The sequence below is a fragment of the Hydra vulgaris genome, chromosome 13, assembly GCF_038396675.1.
Source record: "Hydra vulgaris chromosome 13, alternate assembly HydraT2T_AEP".
NCBI classification, from domain to species: Eukaryota; Metazoa; Cnidaria; class Hydrozoa; order Anthoathecata; family Hydridae; genus Hydra; species Hydra vulgaris.
In genome coordinates, this window is record NC_088932.1 from 49,757,501 (window position 1) to 49,783,797 (window position 26,297).

Here is a 26,297-nt window from a genome sequence, read left to right on the forward strand (position 1 = left end):
TGTGTGACATGGTGCCCCGTCCTGCATGAAGGTTTTTTTTTCACCTGGACCAAACCATTCTGCTAATTGTGGCAACAATCTTTGTTCTAGGACTTTTTTATATTATAACTGATTCTTAATTCCCTCGACAATATAGAGCCTCCCCATTCCCCTTCAACATATCACTGACCAGATCATCACAGAGATGGGGTGTTTAACAGTTTGAATGATGCAGTTCAATAAGTATTTTTTCCCATTTTATCTTTTTACGTATTGAGCCTTCCTCGTTAACACTTGGAAAGTACTCTCGTCGCTAAAGCATACCTTAAAATATTATACAAGGATTGTTAAGCAAATTTTTAAAGTTTGATGTAAGAAAGTGGATATTTTGAAATCATTTAAATTAATTTTACCAATTTGCAATCATCTTCTGTTAAATTCCTGTACTTTTTTGCCCACTTTTTTGCCAACTCATTTTTGGTGTTAGTTTAGGCTCCTTAGCTGGACAACGTGAAACGTAACCGAGATCGTGCAGGCGATGTTGAACTGTTCTCTTTGACATTTTGACTCCAGGTTGGTCCAGTTTTTTAGCTAATTTAATGTTGGTGGCCTGTCTATTTTCTAGAACAATTTTAGTATTATTTCCCTGCATGTTAGGATTCTCTTCGTTCCACATTTGCCAACCCTCTTTGGCGTCAAGTTCTCCATATTACCAATTTTTGTGTGTATATTTTGTACAGAAACCCGCGAAATGCCACATTTTCTGGCAATTTCTCATTGGTAAAGATTAGTATTTATTAAAAGTGCCCTGATTTCAGCAGTTTTTTGTGGTAACAAGTCCTTTTTTTTCCACATAACTAAAATAAAATATCATATTTCAGTACTACAGTTTAGAGTTAGCTTTGGTACTCATAACTTTAAAAATATCAAATCAAATACAATTATTTTTACTATAATATATAGAGAAATATTTAAGAAACAATATTTTTACTGACTTAAATAAATATTTTAAAGATAACCTAATAAACGAATTCAAAACTCTGGTAATAAATCTCAACAAGTATACAGCGAAAAGATTAAAATTACGATGACATCATACAAAATGGCTGTCAAAAGTGACAGTGTTGCCAGTAGCAAAAAAAAAAGCTCTGACTTTATGAGTTAAAACTAGGGCTGTAAATCCTGGCTCGTGTTCGTGAACGGCTCGGTGATCAGCTCGACAAGAGCTTGTTCATGTTTGGCTCGAATGGTAAACAAGCCAGGCTTGAACAAAAAATTAGCCTCGTTTATTAAACGAGCCGAGCTTGAATATCATAGGCTTGTTCATATAGGCTTGTTCATATAGGCTCGATTAAAGCTCGAATATATATATATATATTTATATATATATATATAATATATATATATATATATATATATATATATATATATATATATATATATATTTATCCAATGCAATGAGAACAAGACTTATATTTGTGAAAATGTAATTTGAACTATTAGAGTGCAGTGTTTAATAGGAATTACTATGTTTGTGAGAGTTTACACTATGTTTGAACTTTGAACATTAAGTTTGAACATTGAACTATTAGTTTTAACTTTTATTTTGAACAATTAGATTTGTGGGATCTTATTTCATTATGTTGTTTATTTGCATAATAGACTGTAGGATTGTTTATGTTGTTTGTTGATTTGGACTTGCATTATTTACAGACGAGCCTTTAACGAACAATTTTTTTTTACTAAACGAGCTTTAAACTAACAGGTTACAATAATTATTTCGAGTTTTAAACCAGCCGAGCTCGAGCAACATGTAAAACGAGCCGAGCCCAAACAATACTAATCCTTAACGAGCCGAGCTTGAACAAAGAATCTCATGTTTGAAACGAGCTCGAGCCGAGCCTGAACACTCTTAATATGTAAACGAGCCAAGCCGAGCCCTGGCAAGCTTGGCTCGTTCGGCTCGATTTACAGGCCTAGTTAAAACCTTATTTTGAACAAAAGATTACCTTTCAATAAAAAAATTTTACTCTTCATATAAAAATAAGATTAAACATCAAAATGATCAAAACTCATAGGTGGCCATAATAAATTGTCACACGACTGTAGCTACTCTGTTTATCACTGTCAAGCAAAAACTAAATTCATTAAAATGCTCTCTAAAGTTATCAAATAAAAAAAAGGGTAAAAAACATTGCACAGCACTAACAACCCTGTGACTTAGTTTAAATAAGATAAACAAGATATTATTATCTTGTATAAAAATATTATTTAAAAAAAAAACTAACAGCTAAATAAATAAACAATAAAAGTACTGGAAACCAAAATAAATAAACAATAAAAGTACCGGAAACCAAAATAAATAAACTATAAAAGTACTGGAAACCAAAATAAATAAAAAATAAAAGTACTGAAAAACAAAATAAATAAACAATAAAAGTACTGGAAACCAAAATAAATAAACAATAAAAGTACTGGAAACCAAAATAAATAAACAATAAAAGTACTGGAAACCAAAATAAGTAAACAATAAAAGTACCGGAAACCATAATAAATAAACTATAAAAGTACTGGAAACCAAAATAAATAAACTATAAAAGTACTGGAAACCAAAATAATTAAATTATAAAAGTACTGGAAACCAAAATAATTAAACTACAAAATGTACTAGAAATCAAAATAAATAAATTAACCTGTGTGTGCTCTTCAAGTAAAAACTTTTCCATGATATCTGATTCATATATTTCACGTATTGCAGTAACTGAACGGTATTATAAAAATATCATAAAATAATTGCTATGAAAATAAAAAATTGTCATAACAAAGCATTATAACATTAGTAGTAAAAAAATAAAAAAATAATGATACAAAATATTAAAAACTATTTTAAATTTATTTTAATTCATTGAATATTTTATTAAACTTTTTTTGACTTAATAAATAACAAAAAAAAAAATTTGGCATATGCGACACAAAAACTATTGGATTCTAAAATAAATATGTATGATACCAGATAAAAGAATTGGATCCTAGACAAAAATATGTAAGTAAATAAAGATATTTAGCAGTTTTTTAGAACAATGTATGCATTATGCTAAATGAAAACCTGCATTTTTTCAAACATATAAGCTTTAAAGGAAGATTTTGTTTGTAATTGGATGTATAATAAAATGTTGAAGAATGGCCAGCAGCAGTTGTCATTGCTATGTATGAAAAAGTCACTACAATCATAACAAAAGACGAAGAAAAAGATAACTTAAAAATGAGGTTAGTGTACATCAAGGTTCAGTGTTCAGTCTTGTTTTTATTATCCATTTGGAAGTTCTCTCTAGAGAGCTTAGTGTTGTTTTACCAGCAATTCAATACAGATAATTTATACTTGATTATAAAGACAAAAAGAATTACTAACAAGATTTAATAATAAGATTGTAAATACAGAAAAAGATTATATTAATAAGAAGCAAACTCTATTATGTGTACGCTTGTAAGCAATGGATTCACAAGAGTTAGTGGTATACAAGTTCTTAATATTGTTGGTTAGCAGTGTAAAAAATGTTCTTTTAATGAACACCAAAAAAAGAAAAAATTAAAATAAATAGTTGCATTAATAGGATTAGTTAGTGAAACAGGAGAGGCATCAACAGAAAGAGTAAGGTGTCCCTGAAAAGTGGACACCTTACTCTTTCTGTTGATGACACCCCACCCCACCCCCCTAACAGTAAGAAGTGTTTAATCTAATGATGATGATGTGAGATTAATAATTTTATAATATAATATTTAATGTTTCTTTGATAAAAAATGATGCAAACTTTTGTAAACGCATAAAAGATTACCAAATAAAGTATTGATACTTTTTACATATTGAAATGGACTCACCATCTTCTATATATACTTCAAGTCCTCTTCGTCTACTATCCAACTGTTGATCAGATAGTTTCAGTGGCCATTTTGTAGGAAGTTTTGGAAATGGATAATCTGTAAATTTTTTTTTCAACTAAAGTTTATAAGAAATAATGTAAGATATATACATATACATATATATATAAATATACATATACATATATATATAAATATACATATAAATATATGTATATATATGTCTGTGTATTTATATCTATTCATATATAAACATATACACACACATATATATACATATATATATATGTATATATACACATACATATACATATATATATATATATATATATATATATATATATATATATATATATATATATATATATATATATATATATATATATATATGTAAATATATGTATATGTAAATACACATATATTTACATATATATATATATATATATATATATATATATATATATATATATATATATATATATATATATATATATATATATATATATATATATAACTTATATATATAAATAATTTATATATATATATATATATATAAATATATGTGTATATATATACATTTATATACATATCTATATGTATAAATACACATATATATATATACATGTGTATATATATACATATGTATGTATATATATACATACATATATGTGTGTATATACATATATACACATATCTATATGTGTATATATACATATATACACATATCTATATGTGTATGTATATATATATATACATATATATATATATATATATATACATATATATATATATATATATATATATATATGTATGTATATATATATATATATGCATGTATATATATATATATATATATATATATATATATATATATATATATATATATATATATATATACATGTGTGTGTGTTAGTGAGGCATAAAATATATTATTTTAAAAAATACCAAAATTTCTAATGTTCAAAAAAAAAATTTTAAAGTGCAAAAAAAAATTAAATTCCTAAAAAAGTAGAAAAAAAAATTTATTTGAATGTATAGTGGAGGAGCAGGGTCTTTTTTACACTTTTTTAAAATTACGTTAGACAGATTTGGGCAGTTACGAAGAGAGGGGAGAAAGCTTTTTTAAAAAAATTATGTCGACATTAGAATTAATGAAATCTAATTTTAAATTCATACTTTTAATTAAATTTATCTACATTTCACTTACTACTCAAAGACAAAATAGATTTAATAAAAATAGAAATGAACAAGCAGAAATCTCTTTAGCTAAAATATGATTTTTAACAAATAAAACTTTTTATGAAGGATAGAAAGAGTTAACAAAATGGAAAGAATACCCACGAAAGATACAAAATAAAAAAAAGGTGATTTTGCTATATAAAAAAATAAAAAAGTGATTTTACTAGAAATAAATTTTTTATTTTTTAGTTAATTCCTCTTCAACTGGATTGCTATTGCATAACATTTGGAAATAGTTCTACCAGGGACATGGCTCCAAAAAACCCAAACAATTTTTTTCTTAAAAAACCCATTAATGCAGGATTTCACCATATATGCTCGATTTGAAGGCAATAAATATATAAACAAGACATGTTGGTTCCAAAAAGCCCAAGTGATAATTTTCCTAAAAGATCTATTAATGCAGGATTTCACCATATTAGCTTGATTTGAAGGCCATAAAAATATAAACGCAACATTTTATAATGACATGCAATTTATTGTAAACAAATCAGCATTATGTTACATTTTAAGAACAAATGGTTTTCATCAGCATTGACATTATGCTTGAACATGTAATAATGATAGATTTTATATAAAGGTTAAATGCTTAGGAGAACATAGCCAGTTAATTCTCGATAACTCAAACCTCTAAGGGACCAAGGCAAATTAGTCGACTTAAGGAATGCTTGACTAAAGTGAAGTTGAAATTAGGCTGATATGAGATATTAGAACGAAAAAAATGCTTTGACTTAACAAAGTTTGAGAGAGAGAGAATAAAAGCAGGTAGAATGAAATGTTATGACAATGTTTATTCTTTTGCTCCTACTTATTTATTGAATAAACATTTTGCAAAAATTTTTCATGTTGTGGAGACTCTTTTTCTGAATAAGATTATAAAAAATTATGGTCAAATTATCAGTCGCACAATTTTTTTTTGTTTTGAAGATTTGGCATAAAACTACCGAAAGTGAAATTTGCTGGCATTTAAATTAAAACATGTCCTATAAAACTTTTTACACCAGTCAAGAATCTTTTTTTAAAATTAAATTTGCTATTTCCAATAAAAAGTTATGAGTTAAAAAAAAAAATGAACTATGGGGTTGAATGAAATACACCAATTGTTCACTTAGTTAATAGGGTTTTTAATAATTGATTATATCTAAACTGACCAATGAATCTTTACAAATTTTTCAATTATTTTTTAAATCAAATCTTTAATTTAACTCTGGATATTCTAAAGGAAGTTCAAAAAGAAATTGAAAAACTATTGCAATCGGCCCAACCACATTCAGCAGCTTTAAAGCAAATGTTTGACATCCAACACATTGACACAAAAATGTAAACATGCCAAAATGCAAAGGGGAGTGTCTCAATAAATATGAAATATTCAAAAGATTAAAAGATACTGGCAGCGAAAAGCAGTAAAGCAAGCTAGGACACGACATAAGCTTGACTTTGATGATGAGCAGCAGATAAATCAATCAACAACATAGACTCCAACAACAACAACATCAGCAAACCAAGTCAAGTGTAAAAAGTGCCGTAATGTTTGCCGTAATAATGAGTGAAGCTTCAGCAAGTCAAAATAGTGAATGGTATCAGTGCGAAAATGCAAGGTTTGGCCTTATGAAACATGTATTCCAAAGCTATATATAAAAAGGCACTTTTTATATATAGCTTTGGGATTTTTATTGTACAAAAAATGCATTACAAATGACAACTTAATTCAACCTCCAAAACATCTTGGACTTAATATCGTTAGATATATAAAAATATTTTCTTAAATAATTGGTTGTTTTTTTAATTGTTATTATTGGTTGTTTTTTTAATTGTTATAATTGATTGCATTTTTTAATTAAATATCCTTTTAGCCACTTGAGGTAATTTAAAAAATATTTCATTAAAAAATGAGAGAAGAATGGAATTTCTTTTATAATTAAATAAATTTTCTTAAAAAACTTTTTAAAAAAATTATTTGATTTTTATATATTAAATGCACCTCAAAATTTATCTACAACTCGAAAAAAAAGATTAAAATTTTTTTTCTCGTGAAAAAACAAACTCTTGTCTCACCTGCCAAATAAATGGGCGTGTGTGAGGAGATGGGGGGGGGGAGCAGGGTTGATTATAAATTTTTAATCGTTTTTCTGACCCTCTTTGGAGCTTATTAGGACTCTGCCACCCCCACCCCACCCCCTGCTGTTTATTAATTTTGAAGCATTATAAAATGACTTTGTAATTTATTTTTTTTTGCCACGAAAAAAAAGATCTCAAGAAGTGGATGAAGGTGACAAGTTTTTTGATTGAGGTGATAAAATTAAACTTGCTGAAGTTAACAAAGACATTTCTAACAAAGGAATTTCTGTAGAAGAACAAAATACCATCAAAAATACTCTAGCTAGGAGCAACAACATTGGGAGTACTGAATAAGCGTCAAAGCAATTTCAATCATAGATAGAGCTAGCCTGACAATGTCAAAACGAGTAGTTGATGATGGATGCAAAAGTTCTTAGATTTTAGAAATATTTTCGACCCTCTTGTTTATGAGAACCCATTTCCCCCATTTTTTTGGCAGGCAAGATAAAATATTTCATTAGACCCGCATTTACTCTCTCTCTCTATATATATATTCACACAGACACATAATATTTAGATATACATAATAATAGATAGACATAAGTAGGTGCCAGTATAAGTATAATATAAGTATAAGATATAGTATATACACAATAAGATTTAAAATGGTGTAACAGAAGTAAAGTTCCTAAATGCAAAACATTAATTTTTAAGGCATTTTCGACTCCTTTCTTAATATTCTAGTGTTATTTTTTGAATCTCTTCTTGAATTTTGATGTGTGGTTTCTGGCTTACTCATGTAAACACTAAGGTAGAGTGGGAAAATTGCTTTTTTTGAAAACTTCTTCTGCTACACCCCTAGGTTTCTCTATATAATAAAATAAAACTGGATTTAAAAAATCTTTGAATGAAAAATATTTTCAGGGGTCCCAACTTTGTCTGAAAAAAATTTCTTCAAGGCCCCAACTAAGCCTTAATTATTTAACAGGTCAATTTTAACCCCTTAAAATATTTTTTATCTAAAAATTTTATAAATCCTATGATACTTTATAATATAGAACAAAACTTTCACCCCACCCTAGTTAACACATTCTCTTAAATAGTCCTCAAAAAAAAGGCAGGTGCAAATTTTGCAAGCATGATGGCTTATTAAAGCTAGCCCTTTATAAAATAATGCGCTCACAAATGTTAAGTAAAAACACAATTATTTTACTTGATGTGTACTATGTGACGCTATCTTTAACACAGACAATCTCACTAAATTATCCAGCATGGTACAATAACAATCAACATTGAGGTAAAGTGAACATCTTTTTTATTTTTAAATAAAATTAAGCCAGTAATCCAGTCAAATAATATTCCATATCATATCCACATTAGATGCCCATATTCTATAGATTTGTTTATTGTTTGTCAATAAACAAATCTATAGAATTATTGTTCTTTTTTACTATTTAATAGTAAAAAAGAACAATAAAGAGTTTTGTCACTCATTATGATGTTGCGTTTAAAATAGGATTTTTTACAGCTTTTTGCTAAAAACCTATTGCAAATCAAGTTACTGCCAATAATCTGGTGTTTTTAAAACTAGTACTAGCTGTGATTTGTATGAAAAAATTAGAAACATGACTTAAACTAATTAAATTGCCCAACATAATAACTGAAATCACTGAATGTTTGTATGTTAATGTTGCTAGATTTAACCCAGAAACTTTTATATATTAATGTGTTAATGTAAACAGATAAAGAGTATTGAAAAACATAGACTTTTAGTAAGGCCCTATTAAATATCCTTTATCTGGAGATAATGCCTGTCCAAACATAAACCTTTTGCCAATATATGTATTGAAGCTGTGCAGATTTCCTCATTCAATATTCTGAAGCAACATATTGTATGTATGCAACCAATGGAAAGCGTGATATTTTCTGCACCATTTTTCTTCAATACAATTTTTTTGGTGCATCACACATCAATACCAATATCTATTTAGTTTCACCAATATAATATATAGACACACTAATATATGGCAGGGCTCAAAATAGCTGCCAGATATTAGACATTGTCTCCCACTTCTCTGGTAAAAATTGACGTCTACCAGTCATTTTGTCAGACTCATATTTTGTGTGCATTTATATTATAACCATTTTAGTTGTTCCAAAATTATTAATAAATTCAGTATTGTATACAAACTTTATTTTTTGAACTTTTTATTTTTTATAAACAACAGAAAATGGAGTTGAAAACACAGCTACATTAATAAAATGCGTCATTTTTTTGAGTTATTGATTCATTTTGTAAAAGATGCCTAAGCATTATTTTTTTTGAATTAAGCAGCTTGGTTTTTATCATTTATATTAAAACGTTGCAATTATTTATTAATTTAAATTTATATTTTAGTATTTATTTTCATTTTTGTCCAATGGTTTTTATAAATTATAAATAAATATTTTAGCTTTTAAAACTCCCTTTGAAATTATTATATAAAAATTTTACCATGATAGTTTTGTTAAAGTTTAAATTTTGTTAAATTTTGCTAGAGTTTTGTTCAGGGTTGGAAAAAACTGGGTTTTTTGGGGTTTTATTGGGTTTTTTGGGGGTTTTTTAAAAATAGCTTTTTTTGCTTAGAAAATGAAAGACATAATACCTATTTTGCATTCAAACTATCTTTAAACGTTTAATTTTTTCAAAATAATAATTAAAAACAAATGGTAATAGTTATATTTATTTATTGAAAAGTGCTTTTACAAGGAAAATTTAACAAATTGAAGAACTGTAAATAAAATTCTCCTTACATAATTTTACTTTGTTTGATTATTACAATAATTTTCGATTCTTGTCAGCTTTTCAGATGTTTTTGACAGATGTTGAGTTAAACACTTCCTCTGGGATCATCAAGAATAAACTAAAACAAATGTAAATTACAGTTAAATAATAGAAATAGAATTTTTTTCAGAATTTAGATGGTTATACTGAAGTTAAAAACGATTTTTCCTACTACTTACCTACTTATTGATCAGATTCGATATCATCACAGGAACTGCTGTCAGCTGCTGAGCTATTGTGAAATGATTTGTAAATCTTCACAAGTTTCATTGCCTTATCTGCACCAAGAGGATTCCTGATCTTCGACCAGACAAATCCAAAGGTTGAAAACCATCTTTTAATTGAGGCTGAGCTAGCAGGACAGGAGTGTAGAGAAGCTAGAAAGCTGCAGAAATTGGCAGAAACCTCTTTATCCCTGATTTGAGATCTAGTAACCTTTCCTTTCATGATGTTCCACCATTCTGATGGAGATAACCTTCAGTGATTCTGAGAACATTTGCTTGGCCAAAATATGAAAGGGTTGTACAGCATCTTGAAATCTCTTCTTTATTGCATCATAGTATATGGATAGCTCTTCATCCTTTATCAATGAATACCAGGTATGAACTGCGTCAGAGAGATGACAAGAATCACTCTGCATCTTGTCTAAGGCAATCCCCAATTTTTTCATTTGACTAAGAATACGACTTGCCTCAGGTTTGATGGCTATATTCTCAATTATTCTTCCAATATTGGCTGGAAAATCTTCCATCTTCTCTCCATAGATCTCCACGTAGAAGTTATAATTTTTCTGGTATGTCTCAATGCAGGCAACTTGAGAGTTCCAGCGTGTTTCATTTGGCAGCTGAGGCATACATCCACCTTTTTCCTTTAACAAACCATGGGCCATATGCACATTTCTAAAATATTTCTGAACTTCCACAACCTGTTTTAGAATTGTTGAAAAAGAATTGCAAATGTCTTTCTGTAGCAAATTCATGTAGTGTGCATTACAGCCATATGTTAACATATCAGGATACTCTTGTTTGATCAGCTCTTTCATTTTCTTCATCTAAGCTTCATTGTCAGTGCAGACAGCAAATACAAACTTATTATAACCATTTTTTATGCTAACTATAGCTTCATTGATGATTTTGAAGCAGTATTCTGCAGTTTTTTTTCTGATCCTGAGTCAACTATGTTGTACAGATAACTCTTTTTTCCATCATAAAATGAGTGAGCAATTATTGGGTCATTCTGAATACTAGACCATCCATCTTGACAAATTACCAACGTGTCTTTGGTTTCCAGTTCGTTCTTTATCCCAGCTGATAGATCATCATAGACTTCATTTGATAGATCTCCACCCAGTTTCTTTCGGCTTGGTGGGACATACCCAGGACGAAGAAGAGAGCAAAGTTTCTGAAACTCACAATTCTCCACTGAATTAAAAGACATGTTAGAGCTGAAAAAAAAACCGGGCAACTTGTTTGTCTATGGCATCTTTCTGATCATTTGATGTTCTAACTACAAAGTTATTTAAGTTGCTACTTTTAAACCTTTTTGCTGGTGTGGAGCTGGACATAATAGATCCTTCGGAAATTGAAGTATCTGACTCATTTGACAAGAGGCTAATATTGCTCATTGAGCTTCCAGGTCTTGGTTCTTGTTCATCAGTGTCCTTCTTTCTCTCTTTACACTTCTCCAAATGAATACGAACTCTTTCAATTTTTCCACTAATCTTCTCTGGACAATGGTCACACTGAACACTATTTTTGTCCCCTTCTATCTCACTGACCTCCTTCCACTCCCATCCTTTCTTCAACCCACTTCCGAATGGCATTCTTATAAAGATTTTTTTCTGAAAAATACACATTGCATCGAAATATGCAAGTTAAATATACTTAATGCTACACAAATAATAATACTGTTTGAATAAAAGTTTCTTGAGTAATTTATAAGATAGAACACAGGCCTGACTTTGATATGGTTGATGAAAGCCACTGAGATCACTGAAAGTCTATTGTAAAAAATACTAAAACTATTTTTTCAGAAATATTTAAAAAAAATCATGTCTTTTAAAAATTTTGATTCTTATTAAATACTATATTCTGATCATATCCATATCCTCTTTTCAATAATAATTACCTTTTAATTAGTCATAATTATGTTTAAATGTTTTCTGAAATAAATAAATCACAGAAAAAAACCAAGCAAAGAGAATCCTTTAAATAAAATATTATTTTAAAAAAACCCAAAAAAAACCGGGTCTTTTTAACTGAGTTTTTTTGGGTGGGTTTTTTAATGCCAACACTGGTTTTGTTACATAATGTTTATTTTAAGCTAAAGCATTTCGTTATGAAAAGTGTTTATAAAAGTAATCATAGAAAAATTTTGAAAGGATTTATTAAAAAATACATATTTATATAAATGTAATTCTGTATAATATTCTTTGATAATTGAAACAAAATTGGTTAATTGTGAAAAATCATTAAAATTAATTTTTTACTTTATTTAATAAAGTAATAAGTAAACTTTTATTATTATTTTATAATTAATGTATTTGTAATATATTTATAAATTTTAATAACTTACAAAGCATTTCGCATAGCATAGTAACTTTTAATAAACATAATACATATATATTTTCCTTTTCAAATTTTAGTTTTTTGAGCTAGGATTTTTTTTTTTTGTTTAAGATTATCTTATTTTAGATAAGTCATCTTTTAAATTTTCTTTTGATTTTCAGCACATTTTTAAAACCTCTTAAATTGTTAAAACAAACTGCCGTGGTCAAGTTTTAAAAACAAAATATTTTAAGCAGAGTCAGGAATGGCATTCGATCGCATTTCTTTTTATCTCGATTTAGAACAGTTTGTCCATTACCTATCTCGTGTCAAACTCTTGCTTTATTTATCTCCAGGGATTCTTTAATTTTTCTTATACTGCATTCTGGAATGACTGCCAAGGTCTTAGGATTTAGCCAATCAAAAGTACCACGGTACTAGAATGTTCCGTGGCTCCTGAACTCGACCATTGTTGATTTTTACAGGCTCTTTGCTGTTCTGCACCTCTTAAAATGATTTTCTTTTTGGTCTCACCAATATCTATACATACGCATGAGCATTTAAGTTTGCGAACATCCAAATTTGAGTTTAATGAACTAAATTTATATCTTCAACCACAAATAAGATCTTATGATAATGAGTTAATTATTTATATAACGAACAATTATTATATCTAAGAATTACCATTATTTTTAAAAAAAAGCTGAAATGAAGGAAAAATACTATAAATTGCAAAATGACATAATAATGAATATTAATAACATAATAATGAATAATAAATGACATATAAATTACAAAATGAATAAATTTGTCCCATCACAAAAGAATATCTCTTTTATTAGGGGGAGTCCAAAATTCTATAATTTTTGTTTAACCAGGTATTCTTTATTAATTTTTTAAGAAAAGTTTGAAAATTGATTCAGTTTTTTCAATTTTTTTGTGGTTGGCCTTCTAATTCTATTTAAACATTTTTAAAGATACAAAAAAAAAAAAAAAAAATTTTAAAAGAAAAATTTTTGCAGCAGTTACTTTGCGTATAAAGTTACACAACTTTATGTTAAAATTTATGCAATTTAAATTTTGATTGGATAAATTTGAATTAAAATGAATAATAGTTGCGTTTAAAAAAAATAATGTAATAAAACTTTTTTTGTTAAAACTTATAAATACTTAAAAAACAGATTTTGTTTTACTTTGCAAGAGAATACTTTGCTTCTATTATTGTTAACTAAATTTAGATATCAATTAAAATGAAAAAAAATTGTAACAAGACGTAATAACAAAATAGTTTTAAATCAAAATAAACAAACTCCTTTAGAAATTCTCCCTGTAGTTGATAAATTTTATCATACAAAGTTGCCTTTACTCAGAGATGTTCTATCACTTGTCTTTATCGAAGTCAACAATAAATTATCTTTTGAAAGTGCTTGTCGAAGAGTTGCAAAGTTAGTAGAAATTCATTGGACAGAGCGTAATATCTACACAATATCATATCAGGCCATTTTAAAATGTCTGCAAAGTAAAATCAATGAATATCGCTACTTAAAAGGTGTTGACAGAAACAAGCAAGGTGATTTTAAGTAGATGTATTTCTATGAACAAATCCCTTAAAAAACTTTTTGACATTTTCTGCTTCAATCCTCAACGTCTTGAAAAGCTAGAAAAGTCTTTCGGCATTTCAATGAATGCTCAAGACTACTCATATCTAGAAAACATACGCAGTTACAGGAATTTTACATGTCAAAATGTTGATAAAACTTTCCATCAAAAAGTTATTAATGACAAAAAATTGAGAAAAAGATAAGAAATGAAACAGCAGTTTATCAGACAATGTACGTTGATAATGATGATAGCGAGTTAAGTGAATTTGAAGACAAAGATGAATTTCTGAGTTGAAAGAGAATCAACAAAAAATGAATATCAGATTTTTCAAAAGACACTGAACCAATTAAAAAAAAAGAGTTATGTTTGTTGATGTAAGTGAACCAAAACTGCCATACATGACGAGATCAAAACCAAAATTAACATTTGAAGATGGTTCTCACAAGACTTATGTTCCACCTAATGAGCGACAATCAAAAAACTTAGTCTTAAGTGATATCTACCATGCATGTGCAGAGTTAGATGGAGAAGGATTCTCGATGAGGGAAATGCAGTGATATTAATCGGCAATTAAATTTTTGAAACAAAATGGAAAATTCCAGATGAAACTGACCGTATATCTAAGTACGATAAAAATGATTGTGAAGCTATTGAGAACACACCTTCTTGCACTTTCTGGTTTACATATTACCCGAGAATATTATTTTCCTTTGCCTACATTAGCAATTGCTTCAGAAACTACAGCAAATATTGCAGATAGAATAAAAACAACATTCAAAATGTTACAGGAAGCCTCAAAATACACCTCAGAAGAACTATATCAGAAGGTAGATGTTCATATGACTGACAGTACTATTCATAATATAGGAATATCTAAAATAACAGCTGATATACTCAATAGAGAAATTCCTGCAGGTCAACTGTTTTGCACTTCACATACAGTTTTAGGTTTTGACAGAGCTATTGAAAAAGTTCTAAACCAAATTGAAAATGAAATGAATATGGATAACCTTTTCAAAGCCTTCTGTTAGATATATCTATTAACAAAAGTACGGAAACATTATCCTTAACCTTTCTTTCATGGGTACTAAACTTGTTTGGTCCAAGTTTTATTCAAAAACCATGGAATTATTAGAATTTAAAACTTTTATGCAGCGTAAAAACAAAGATATTTTTCTTTTTGAATTTAAAGATGTTCGATTTGAATGTCTTTCGAAATGTTCTTCTATAGTTTGCTTTCACTGGGATGACTTTAAGGAGTTTTTAGACCAACATGAATATATCACAAATAAACTTGCTTGTTTAGTCCGAGATTCTATGAATTTTGATTACATTATAGTTACTTTAGTCGTGGTAGCAGCTTTTGGAATGTAAGTTGTTTCACCATTTTTCTGTAAAACTTAAGGTAAAGCCACCTATTCTAAACTGCAAATATTCTTTAGCAAGATGTATGCAAGCTTATCTAATGATGTCATAAATGAACAGTTCATTGAATTTAAAGAGCCATGTGTTCAAGGAGTATCAAAGAGACTTTTTGAAAATCTCATCATTATTAAAGAAGACTATGGCTTAGAAGTTGTTGATGTAGTTCAAAAATACGCATCAAAGAACTTTGATGATTCTTGCAAATATAGTTTGGCAAAGTTTAGCTATTGTTCTTCAACACCAAAGATGAAAGCATTATGGGTTTGGAGAAAGAAACAATGATCGATTACCATGAGTATTATGTTTTTAATCTAGTCTAGTTGGAGTTGATAAAACAGTTACAAATAAAATTGAAATTGAGTGTCAGTGTGAAACTCATAGCAATCAATTTCAAAAAAAACTGTCACTTTCAACAGTTTCACGTAGTAATGTTCTTAAATATCCAAACCATTTAAGAAATGAAGATTCGAATAATTTAGAACTATTTTGGATATTGGGTCCTATTGTGAGAAAAATTGAAAGTATAGAATACAGTTGGAACCAGCGACAGATTCAACTGAGACAAAGCGGCTTAACTAAAAAAGAACAACAAGCTTTACATCAGGAGTCCAGGAGAAATTCTATTTTAACTTGTTTAAAACTACAAGGCGGCCCATTTAAGAGTGGATCAGATGTCAGCAATCCACAATCACCTACAATGAATTCCACAAAGTTGTTTTGCACTTTCAATAGAGGTCGAAACAAATTATTATTAATATTAGACTATCCTGATGATGTGCAATGTCTAATTTTTTGTGTTATTTATAACTAGGTATAATGATAATCTGTTTTATTAATAAAATGAAAAAAAAAACCATTTTATTTATAAAACATGTCATTATTATTTTTATATATAAGTCTATGTAAAACACATTTACCATGTGTTTTACATATTTGAAAATAATAATGATTTCACTTAATTTAACAGTAAATTGTTTTGTCAAAATAATCACTTTTATTAAAATTGAAGTAGAAGGCTAAATATTGATAATGAAGTAAAAACATTGTGAAATTCGAAATTAGCATAAAAATTAATTAAGAAAAAGTGGTTAAACTACAAAAAATCTGAAAAAAGTCAACTTTGGACCCCCCACCCCCACCCCTACTTTTATGGACATCATTACTAATATTGAAATTTGTGCCTTAGAACTTAAACGACAAAATAAACAAACACAGGAAGAGATTCTTCAACAAAACTGTTCAAAAATTCTAACTAGTTCTTTAAATTTAAAATCAAAAGAAAATTTAACAAAACAACAACACTTTTCTTTACAAAACCTAAAAAGCATTCACATCTAAAGATATATCCATTTGACAAAGGAATAAGTTTTGCTTTATTATACAAAAATGAAGCAAAAGATAATTAGAAGAGCAAATAAAAAATAGTAAAGTTATTGATTACGACCCAACACCTGCATTTAATACTAAATTTCAAAAACTGTTATTTAAATTAAAAAAACAAGGTAGTTTGACAATGCAACTTATTTTAAAATGTATCCATCAGATTGCGTTCCACTTTTGTAAGCTTTAACCAAATGGTTAAAGCTTACAAACCAGAAAAAAACTACCCAATGCATCCTGTTGTTTCCACTATTAACACACCACCTCATGGAACATCAGATTATCTGGTTAAAATTATTCAACCATCATTAAATAAAAATACAACTCGAATAATTAATTCATGCAGTTTTGTTAATTTGACTAAATTAACTCATTTAGATATACATCAATTAATTGAACTTTCATTAAGCAAGTGTTATTTTTTATATCAAGATAAAACCCAAAGTTTACCCAATTCAGGTCCAATTGGTTTATTGTTGATGGTAGTCATAGCTGAAGCATTTTTGCAAAATATAGAAAAAAGAGCCCTTAATATAGCTTTTTAAATTTACTCCAACCAATGACTTACAAAAGATATGTGGATGATACCCATGCTTGCTTCAATTCGAAAGAAAAACAAGAATTGTTTCATAAAACTTTAAATGAACAAAATCCTTCCATAAAATATATTGTTGAACTTAAAAATGAAAGAAAACAACTTAACTTTTTAGATATTTCTATTACAAATACAATGAACAGATTTTATGAATTTCAAGTACACTGTAAGGATGCGATAACCAACGATCAAAATAAACTAAACTCTAACATCAACGCAAGCATAATCACTAGGTTCATTAAAGGATTTCTATGTAGAGCAAAACAAATCAAACTCTTCTAAATCGAGATGACAGGGATAAAGTTAAAACAAAAACTTGGGGACCAATTTTGATAAAAATTTACTGACGCAACTATTATATTATTTGATTTGCTTTTATTTTTCAATGTCTACTTTTTTAAACGGTTGGTTTTATGTTATTTTATGTTTTTTTCATTACATGATGATGCTGACCACAATAGGTTAGCAAAATATCGTTTATATACTATTATATCAAAATATATTTAAAAATTAGTTAAACCCTCCTTTTTTATTGAAATCAACTTATATATTTACAAACATATCGTAAAACAAAAAATGACTTTTAAAAATTATATATATATATATATAAATATATATATATATAAATATATATATATATATAAATATACATATATATATAAATATATATACATATAAATATATATACATATAAATATATATATATATATATATATATATATATATATATATATATATATATATATATATATATAAGTGATGTACCGATTAATCGGCATCGGCATCGGCTTAATCGGCCACTTTTTGTACAATCGGAATCGGTATCGGCATTTTTTTATTAATTTACCGATATGCATTACCGATGGCATTTTAATACTTTTATCCTGCATTTTGATAATTATTAAGTTACAAATAATCTAAACTTTATGCATCGCTTAGAATTTTTAGAAAAATTGTTTATTTTGACTTTGTTTACAGGCAAGTTTATTTATTTGGGTCCAAGTATTTGTTTACCAGTACGGATTCCATGAACAAATTTACCCAATTTAAAGCTCTATGGCTTTATATCTTCAAAACTTTAATAATTAGTTAATTCATCGGTATCGGCATCGGTATCGGCCTTTTCCTATCCATCGGCATCGGTATCGGCATCGGCCAAAAAAGTCTTATCGGTACATCACTAATATATATATTTATATATATTTATATATATATATATATATATATATATATATATATATATATATATATATATATACAGGCTTGGTCAGGAAGCTGGTGCGATCATTTAGTAAAGAAACCAACATTCTTCAATTTATCAAAGCATATAATATAATTATTTAAGTATTTATGCTTATTTCATCTAGATTCTAATAAAACTAACGGCAGTTGAATTATATAATAAATAAAAAAGTAAATATATTTTTATAACCATTTCATGCTTTATGTATATTTTTATAACCGTTTCATGCCTTGCGAGTTTTGCTCAAAACATGTAAAAAGCCGTAGTTTGCAATATAAAATATAAGTTTAAAATATTCAAAACAATTGTTCTTAAGTAAGATAAACAAAAGAAATAATTAAATCGTTGCGTTACTATAAAAATATTATAACAACCTTTTCTTTTAGTAGTGTCTTTATAATGTTTAAAAAAATTCTGCAATGCGCCAGACCCCTGAAACAGCTGTCTATAATGACCAGTTTCTGAACTGCACGCTATGTATACATTTACTAAATTTATATTTTATAAAAGTCCATCGGTTTATTTTACTATAAAATATATTATGAATTAATATATAAAAAGTATATTACATATTACACTTTTTATTGCATCAATTTATCATTAAGCAAACTTAAATGGTTCAAGTAACAAGGTAAGGTATATTTATGAAGAGGAAGTGGAACTGCTTCACAATACCACTGGTTTATTTAGTAAGTAGGCTTTTTAATATGTATGTATGTATGTATGTATGTATGTATGTATGTATGTATGTATGTATGTATGTATGTATGTATGTATGTATATATATATATATATATATATATATATATATATATAAGGCTCAATTTAATTTTTTATAAAGTCCCAGACAAAACGTCCGCTCAAAACTTGAGAATCAAGCCTTCCATCAAATAGTTTGAAACAACTGACACCTTCATAGTTCATGCAGGCCCAGATGCCTATACTACCATCACATGTTTTGTTTTATACATAGAACAACTTGGGTCCATTTTTTCATGAGGTTTTCTTCTCAGCATTACCTGGTTTTTTCTTCAATCAACCTCAACGTTTATTTCATCTCTGAAAAGAACGTTATGCCACATACTCATTGACCAAATTTTATGAGTTTAAACACCAGTTTTTCTTGCTTTCTGATGTTTTAATAATAGACATTGTTTTTTAAAAAAAGCTCAACATATATAATTGTACTTTTGTAATACTCCTCTAATTATTTGAGCACTAGCAACAACATTATGGACTTTTTTGACTTTTTTAACTGAGATCAGTAGATGATAAACTTCTGGTTTTTTGCACTATGCAATTAAGTGAATGTTTATTTCTTTTATTTGAAATGCTGCGTCTTTTAGGACATGGAAGATTTTCAATTGTATTGTATCTTTAATATCAGCTGATTATTCTGCTAAAAGTTGCATTTATTGTGTTTAAATGTTTTGCAATTTCATTCATTGAGATATTTTGTTCATTCATTACTATGATTTTACATTTTGTTATATTATCAAAAAAATTTCTTGTAAATTTTAATAATTTGTAAATTCATTGCTGAAATATTGTAGTTAAATTTTAGATTCTATTTCATATTGACGCAAATTTTTCAAATATCTATAAAAATTTAAATTAAAATTCTTCAATAATTATAAACAATTTGCAAATAAGTGCAAAGTTTTAATCAAAAACAAATGAAATTTTAACGAAAGGAATGAAATTATAAACATATTTTTAACGAAGGAAGTTTGAAATGATTGAGTGGATTTTTACATATACCTCATAATTAATTCAAATTATGAGATATATGTAAAAAAAAAAAAAAAAAAAAGCAATATAATTAGCACCATCAAATAATATTTTTATGAATTCTATATTTATTTGAAAGGAAATAGGAAGCTTATTAAAATACACTTTTTATATTTAAAAAGATTCAAAAAATCATTGATTTAATATCAATCAAAGTCGAATGATATATAAAAAAAAACATGCAAGATTGTTATTAATGGCCAATACTGTATAAAATAGGTAGCTGTGTAGGCTTAAAATATGTGCTGCTACATCAACTGAGGTAGCTGTGTGGGCTTAAAAGGTGCTGCTACATTAACTGAGTGTTTAGACTGGGGCAACAATATTTTCTTTCATTTTTTTATGAAAAATGAAAGAAAAGATTGTTGAATGAAGAAATTATTCAGAAAATATCTTTTTCTGAAAAATTTCTGAAAAGCACACATTTTAGGAATTAAAGCGCAAAAATATATATAAGGATATCGCACACATATATATCTATATATATATATATATATATATATATATATATATATATATATATATATATATATATACATATATAATGCATACATATATGTATATACATATATATATATGCATATATCAGGAGTCAAAATAAGTGTCAGACATTAAAGCCACTCAGAATTTTTTTCAGAATTGTTTGAGGGGGGCAACCAACTATTGTTCATTTTACTGAAAAAACGAACAATGATTTTTTGCCTTTCCAGCAGGTCTCAAGAACGGTCCCAGGGGTGGAGATGTCCAACACCTATTTCAACCTCTGTGTGTGTGTGTGTGTGTATATATATATATACATACATACATACATACAGAAGTTGAAATAGGGGTGGAACATCACAGCTACTCAAACTATTCTTATTTAGACCTATTAGAGGAGGGCAACTAACCATTGTTCATTTTTTTAGTAAAAATGAACAGTGGTGGGTTGCCCCCTCAAACAGGTCTCAAAAACGGTCTGGAGAGTGCCAATGTCCTAAACTTATTTAGACCCCTCTGTGTGTGTGTGTGTATGTGTGTGTGCATGTAAACATTTTTGGTGTTATTCTTTCTCTTTTTTTGTTTCCAGTATTTATTTATATTCAAAACTTTGTGCTGACCTGATGCAGATCAAGAACAGCATAAAGAATGCTTATCTAAAAGTAAATTTATTGCTGACCTAAAAGCACTACTTTAAAGATCATAACAAAACATTGGCATTATTCTTTGAAAATATAAACAGGAAATATGTAGCAATCTCTAAATACACATGCAAAATAATAAAAAATATATGCGAAAAATACATACATCATTATGCAGATTTGCAAATTCATTATAACGACGACAACATCTATACTTTCCATTGATATATATATTGTAAACCTATTTAAAATATAAAACCAATTATATGCAACAACAAAAAAAAATTAATACAATTATACAAATAATATAATTATATACTTCAATTTTATTCAGATAAGTGTCAGTTTTAAATTTGATATTAGAAGGGAAAGTAACAACTTAAAAACTGATAGTCTATTAATTGTCAGTGTCACACTTTTGTCTTATTTTATTTTTTAAATGAAAAGACTACTTTTTATGAAGATTTTTTTGAGGATTTTAAATCTGCTATAAAAACGGAATGGTTATACTTACAAAATATTTAGTTGAAATAATGTTAAAACATTAGTTCAACTAAATATTTACACAACCAATATTGAGTAGAAATTAAGTAAAGATTAAAGGAATTAGCTTAGGTGCAGTACTACCAGGGATGTGGAGATCAAACTTGGAACTTCTTGCTTACAAAGTGAGCACTCTATTATTACACTATTAAACTACCATTAAATTTAAAAGTTTTTTCGAAATAATTTCTTATTAAAATGAAAGTTTTAAATAAAAAAAATTACCACGTATTTATCTCCATCTTTATCTAAATATTTGAAATCTGGTATTGTAATAGGAATACTTCTACGATCGGAATAATCTATGTAGTCACTGCCACATACCTCTGATCCATCAAGTTTACGTGCCTCACTTGGAGAGACAGAAATAATAAGCAATGTAAGATAATCTTTTCCCTGTTTAATTAGATCAACAACAGCTCTGTGGTCAGTTCCCTCACAGTTAACCCCATTTCTAAAATAAAAATTTTGTATTTTTTTATTACTTTGTTCAGAGTGTTTATAAGGATCATTGTTGTAACTTTTAACCATAAAGGCTAACCAGTATTACTTTCAACATGTGCTTGTTTTAATGTGCATGTGATTTTATGTTGTTGTTTTTCTATTTTTTTTATTTATTTTTTTAACAATATTTTATGTTTATAAACACTTTGCTGAAAGTTTTTGAATTTTCTAAGAAATTTTAAAATTGATTCAAAACACAACTAAACTATCTAAACTAAGCAATATTAATAAAAATATTAATATTATGAACAAAATGAAAATTGTATATAGAGAACTAAAGTGTATATCTATAAATCAGTACATCTATAAATCACCCAGAATTTCCATCAAAACTTCAATTTATTAGGATAAATTTATACAACACTGGTAAGTGAAAAGCAAGCAATTTAAAGTACAATAATAAAACAATCTTTTAGTACTAATAAAATTTACGATGGAAATTTTTTTGAATCTATTATCTGATTGTGTTTTAAAATTGAAAAACAAAAGATTTGATTGGAAAATTGAACTTAAATATAACTTCTATAACTGAAAAAAATATTATAATTTTATATAGTTCTTCACAGGGTAAAAATAAAAAATGAACTGAAAAGCAAAATATTATAAGTATAAATTAATAAAATAGTCTCACACTTCCAGAATACGATCGCCAACACGAACTTTTGCTTTATCCGCAGGACCTCCTTCCAGGACTGCACTGATCATTTGAAGAGGAGGATACAACTGACCGTTAATTGCTTTCATCTGACCACCTTCTGATACTTGACCTCGGACATTAAATCCGAATCCTTTTTCTCCTTTTTTAATTTTCACATATCTAGGAGCATATTGATCTTTATTTTCTTCTTCGTCTTTTAATGAATTTTCTAGTTCAGAATCTTGCTCATCGTCAGCCATGTTTTTTGTTTAAGTCCGTATTGATTCTTGAAATTGATATTTACCAATCTTAAACTTCGTTTCTGACGAATGCTTTCCTTAAAAATCGAAACTTTTCGCATCGTACAATTTATTAAAAAACACTTAAAATTTACCTTGAATTTTTTTTTATTGTTAGGAAAATAAAAAAAACATTTTGAATAGGTAAAATGATTTCGTCTTTTTACCTGTATGAACGGAAATTTAATAGTAAATAATAATTAATGAAACTCATTAGATAAGAGACTAGTTGTCATTATTTTAGAGACTGCGACAGGTTTATGGTGATAGATGGTGTTAAGAAGATGTTTAAAAGATAGGGGGTATTTAGAAGATAAGTACCTTCTTAACATGGAGCAAACGTCAAACTTGAGTATGTTTAAGTTTATATCGAATAAAAATGCTTTGCAAAAACTGCAATCATTGGAGTCTTTTTTTTATTTTTATGGTTAGTTTACATGATCATAACTTTCGAACTATTAGATGAAATTTGAAATCTGCGATAAATATAAATTTAGTTTAGAATGATAAACTATAAAACTTGTTAACTTATTACCCTCACTTTTCAAGTGCTAATGCAGAAATTGTGGAACTTTAGTTTTTCTCTGGGTCCCAATCTCTGCATTTTTTTTGCAAAGCATTTTCATTTGATACAAACAGAAACTGAAGTTTGCTCCATTTTTAAGAGGTACCTTTCTTAAAGTCCAATATAAGCTACCGCGATCTATACTTGCAAATGCAAGTGAGGTAGAAGAAAATTGATTTTATGAAGTTTATATAAAGCACATTTTATTGATGGAAAGAGGCTATTAAATGAAGTTAAAAAATTAACTATTAAGGTGCGATTGAAGTTTTATAAAATAGTATTTAAATAAATAAATCTTTGAGCATTTTATGCTCATTGTTCAAGGAGAACGAAAAGCAGTTTGAGTTTACGCCATCACACCTCATTGTCATTATTATATTAAACCATTCATACTTGAAAACTTGATCACGTAAATTACGTAACAGTAAAGTAACTTTTAACCTCAAAGATATAATGATTGGTCAAGTTTACTTTATAATATTTCAATTAATAATGAATAGAAAAAGTAACAAATATAATAATAATAATAACAATATAAAAGGGAAAAAAATATATTAACAAATTTAACTCATATTAAACATTAAATGCAACGTTGAGCTAGCTTAAAATACACCGTTGAATCAACGTAAAATATTACACTTTCCTAACCTAACAAACAACGTTGGTCTTTTATTGTTTGCCTCAGAATGATTAAAAAACGACAAAAATTCGACACATTTTGACAAGCATTTAGATAAACATGTTATATGCTGAAATAATAGTTTTTTGGGTCGAAGAATTCAAATTTGTTAATTTAATTATTTTTTTTCTTGCGCAGCTTTGACACGTACAATGCGCGTATACAAGTATATGCGCGCGTTACACTAGATTACACGCGTAAAAAATAATTTAAGTTAACAAATATTTGAATCTTAAAGCCAAAACAAGCTATTTTGATACATTACTTGGATACTTTTATAGTTTTAAAAGATGTTTATACATAGAAATAAAATATATTTCAAATGTAGATTCAGATTTTTTAATATTTATTTTATTATTTATATAACAATCATATTAATAACTTTATACGGCAACGGTGTTTCTTATGCTTTCTTAAACATATGCTTAATACTTTTGATCTGACAATTCTAGATTGTGGTTCATATGATTTATCATAGTGTTTAACTTCGATTTAATTTTTTTAACCTCGAATTTTTTTTCAGATTGAAAAGTAAATTTTACAACTCTGACAGCAGGTTAATAGACTGGTGAGAAATTTTAGTAAATTGCACTTTTGTTTTTGTTATATATTCAATTAAATGAACTAAGGATCAAGGTAAAACTTTTTAAGTCAAAAATAGAGTTTTACTACTCTCATCTCCATTTTATCTACGTTATTTTTTTTTGTTTTTTTTGTTTTTTTTTGTGCGGACATTATGCTAAGGCCATATCATGTATTATATCATATCGTATATTATATCATATCGTATATTATATCATATCGTATATTATATCATATCATATATTATATCATATCGTATATTATATCATATCGTATATTATATCATATCATATATTATATCATATCGTATATTTTCAAATAAAATTGGATTAAAAATTAGTAATAAAATAATGTTTTGTATTTAAATAAGTTTAATTCTCTCAAAATACTTTAATAAATAATTTAACTTTGCTAATATTTGCTTATTGTTAAACTTTCAGACAATGTTTGGTAGTTGTTTTCCATTTGTGTTTGATAAAATAGGTATATAAAAACAGTGGATCACTTCAAATGAGTATATGGTTCATTTATTTCTTCATAACATTTACCTTGAAACTCTAGAAGAAGAATTCAACCTAGTATTTCGATTTTCTTTGTTTAAATCCTTTTGAGCCACTTCTGAGTAAATTTTAATGGGAAGTTCTAAAGATTCTGATATCTGAACTCCGTGCACCAAAAGTTTGTAAGCACAAGTTACTAGGTGGTATTACACATCAATAGTAGAGAGAAATAACTAAATCGGTGTCTACAGAGACACTGCAACCGTTTTGAAATATTTCAGGGTCAATATCATAGCTAGAACATAGGTT

General features: G+C 27.4%; 1 protein-coding gene across 1 annotated transcript in view; it reads right to left on the reverse strand.

Annotated features, from left to right (window-relative positions):
* The window catches only part of LOC100211794 (sorting nexin-27), a 34,390-nt gene extending 10,726 nt beyond the window's left edge, over positions 1 to 23,664 (reverse strand). The window contains exons 1-5 of the mRNA XM_065816536.1: positions 23,358 to 23,664; positions 22,448 to 22,676; positions 21,846 to 21,920; positions 3,856 to 3,973; positions 2,673 to 2,740 (exon numbers count right to left, since the gene is read on the reverse strand). Of these exons, the coding sequence (XP_065672608.1) occupies positions 2,673 to 2,740; positions 3,856 to 3,973; positions 21,846 to 21,920; positions 22,448 to 22,676; positions 23,358 to 23,623 (756 nt within the window). The 5' untranslated portion in view covers positions 23,624 to 23,664. The remainder of the gene's footprint in view (positions 1 to 2,672; positions 2,741 to 3,855; positions 3,974 to 21,845; positions 21,921 to 22,447; positions 22,677 to 23,357) is intronic.
* Positions 23,665 to 26,297: the final 2,633 nt, after the last annotated feature.